The sequence below is a fragment of the Galeopterus variegatus genome, unplaced genomic scaffold, assembly GCF_000696425.1.
Source record: "Galeopterus variegatus unplaced genomic scaffold, G_variegatus-3.0.2 Scaffold13923, whole genome shotgun sequence".
Classification (NCBI taxonomy): Eukaryota; Metazoa; Chordata; class Mammalia; order Dermoptera; family Cynocephalidae; genus Galeopterus; species Galeopterus variegatus.
This window is the reverse complement of record NW_007740034.1, coordinates 10,958-12,954: the sequence shown is the minus strand read 5'-3', so window position 1 is coordinate 12,954 and position 1,997 is coordinate 10,958. Positions and strand designations below refer to the sequence as shown.

At 34.7% G+C, this 1,997-nt stretch overlaps 1 protein-coding gene across 1 annotated transcript in view; it reads right to left on the bottom strand.

The window, feature by feature from the left end:
- Positions 1–1,997, bottom strand: part of LOC103581784 (zinc finger protein OZF-like) — a 4,959-nt gene that overhangs the window by 744 nt on the left and 2,218 nt on the right. Inside the window, exon 3 of the mRNA XM_008563536.1 lies at positions 80–1,565. Coding sequence (XP_008561758.1) covers positions 80–1,565 — 1,486 coding nt within the window. The remainder of the gene's footprint in view (positions 1–79; positions 1,566–1,997) is intronic.

Below are 1,997 nucleotides of genomic sequence, written 5' to 3'. Positions count from 1 at the left end.
CTGAGGCATGATTTACTGGAGTAAGTTTTTCTACATTCTTTACATTCATATGGTTTCTCACGTGTGAATTCTCTGATGCTTGCTGAGGTTTGACTTCTCATGAAAGGTTTTTCCACATTGACTACACTCATATCGTTTCTCACCTGTGTGAATTCTCTGATGACTGGTGAGGTGTGACTTGCTGTGAAAGGTTTTTCCACATTGACTACACTCATATCGTTTCTCACCTGTGTGAATTCTCTGATGCCTGCTGAGGTGTGACTTCCTGTGAAAGGGTTTTCCACATTCACTACATACATATGGCTTCTCAGCCATGTGAATTCTCTGATGTACACTGAGGTTTGATTTAGAGTAGAAAGTTTTTCCACATTCTTTACATTCATATGGTTTCTCACCTGTGTGAATTCTCTGATGTACATTGAGGTGTGATTTACTAGAGAAAGTTTTTCTACATTCTTTACATTCATATGGTTTCTCACCTGTGTGAATTCTCTGATGTACATTGAGGTGTGACTTACGGTTGAAAGCCTTCTTACATTTCTTACACTCATATGGTTTCTCACCTGTGTGAATTCTCTTATGTACACTGAGGCATGATTTCTGGTAGAAAGTTTTTCCACATTCACTACATTGATATGGTTTCTCACCTGTGTGAATTCTCTGATGTCTGGTGAGGTTTAACTTCCTGTGAAAGGTCAGTCCACATTGACTACATTCATATGGTTTCTCACCTGTGTGAGTTCCCTGATGTACACTGAGGCATGATTTACTGGAGTAAGTTTTTCTACATTCTTTACATGCATATGGTTTCTTTCCTGTGTGAATTCTCTGATGCTTGCAGAGGTTTGAGGACTTGTGACAGGTTTTCCCACATTCATCACACACACATAGCTTCTCTCCTGTATGTGTTCTCTTATGGATTGTAAGGGGTAATTTCTTCATGAATGATTTATCACATTTACTATATTTATAGGGTTTCTCTTCTGTGTGTATTTTCTGCTGTTCAGTGAGTTCATAATTTTCACAGAACTTTTTCCAACATATGTCTAACTGAAAAGCTTTCTCTGAAACTGGTATTATCTCTTGGGCAAGAACAGCTGACTTATGAAAGACTTTCCCATAATCAAATTTACAGGATGTCTCTCCCATATACACTTTCTTCTGTTCCAATAATATTGGCTCTGTGTTGAAGGATTTCCATTGTCCACTATATTGAAAAGCCTGCTGCTCAGCATGAATCTTGGAATGCTGATTAAGATGCTCACGATGTCTCCACAATTTCCCAGTTATATTACCCTCATCAGATTTCTCTCCAGCATGCATCCAATCAGCCTCTCTAGGTAGAAGTGCATTCCAACATACATTGAACTTTTTGCATCTCATTCCTAAATACTTTTCTCTATTTATAATTGAACTTGAAATATGGTTTGAGCTCAAATGAAATGCTTGTTCTATTTCAACTTTCTCCTCAGTTGATGTATTGTTGTTGGTAATTACAACATCCTGCAAATATGTATCATGACGTTCTTGGCTTTTTGTAATTAGAGCTTCGACTATCTGAACATCTAAAATAAGAAAAAATACCATATCCATAAGCCACACATAAGTATTGCTTAAATGAGCATGTAAAGGTAAAGAAGTTTTTTCATATTCTCATGGCATAGGATTGTATAAAAATGAATAATGGAAATTGGATTTATAAGTATACATGTTTCGTATATACTACCATAATGTAATAAATTGTATTAACATATTTTCTAATGTACAATTTTCTTTATTTTTCATTCATAAGAAAATATTTGGTAAAACTTTCACCTACACTTGGTCATAATTTTCAACCAAGTGCTTATCATCTGACATTTGTTTACCCTATTTTACCCTATGAAAGAAACATTATTTAGATTATTGCTGTTTTAAGTACAACTATATATAAAATAAACAGTGCTTAAAACACACTTAATTATGATGTAGTTAAAAAATATGTGTATAAATAAATA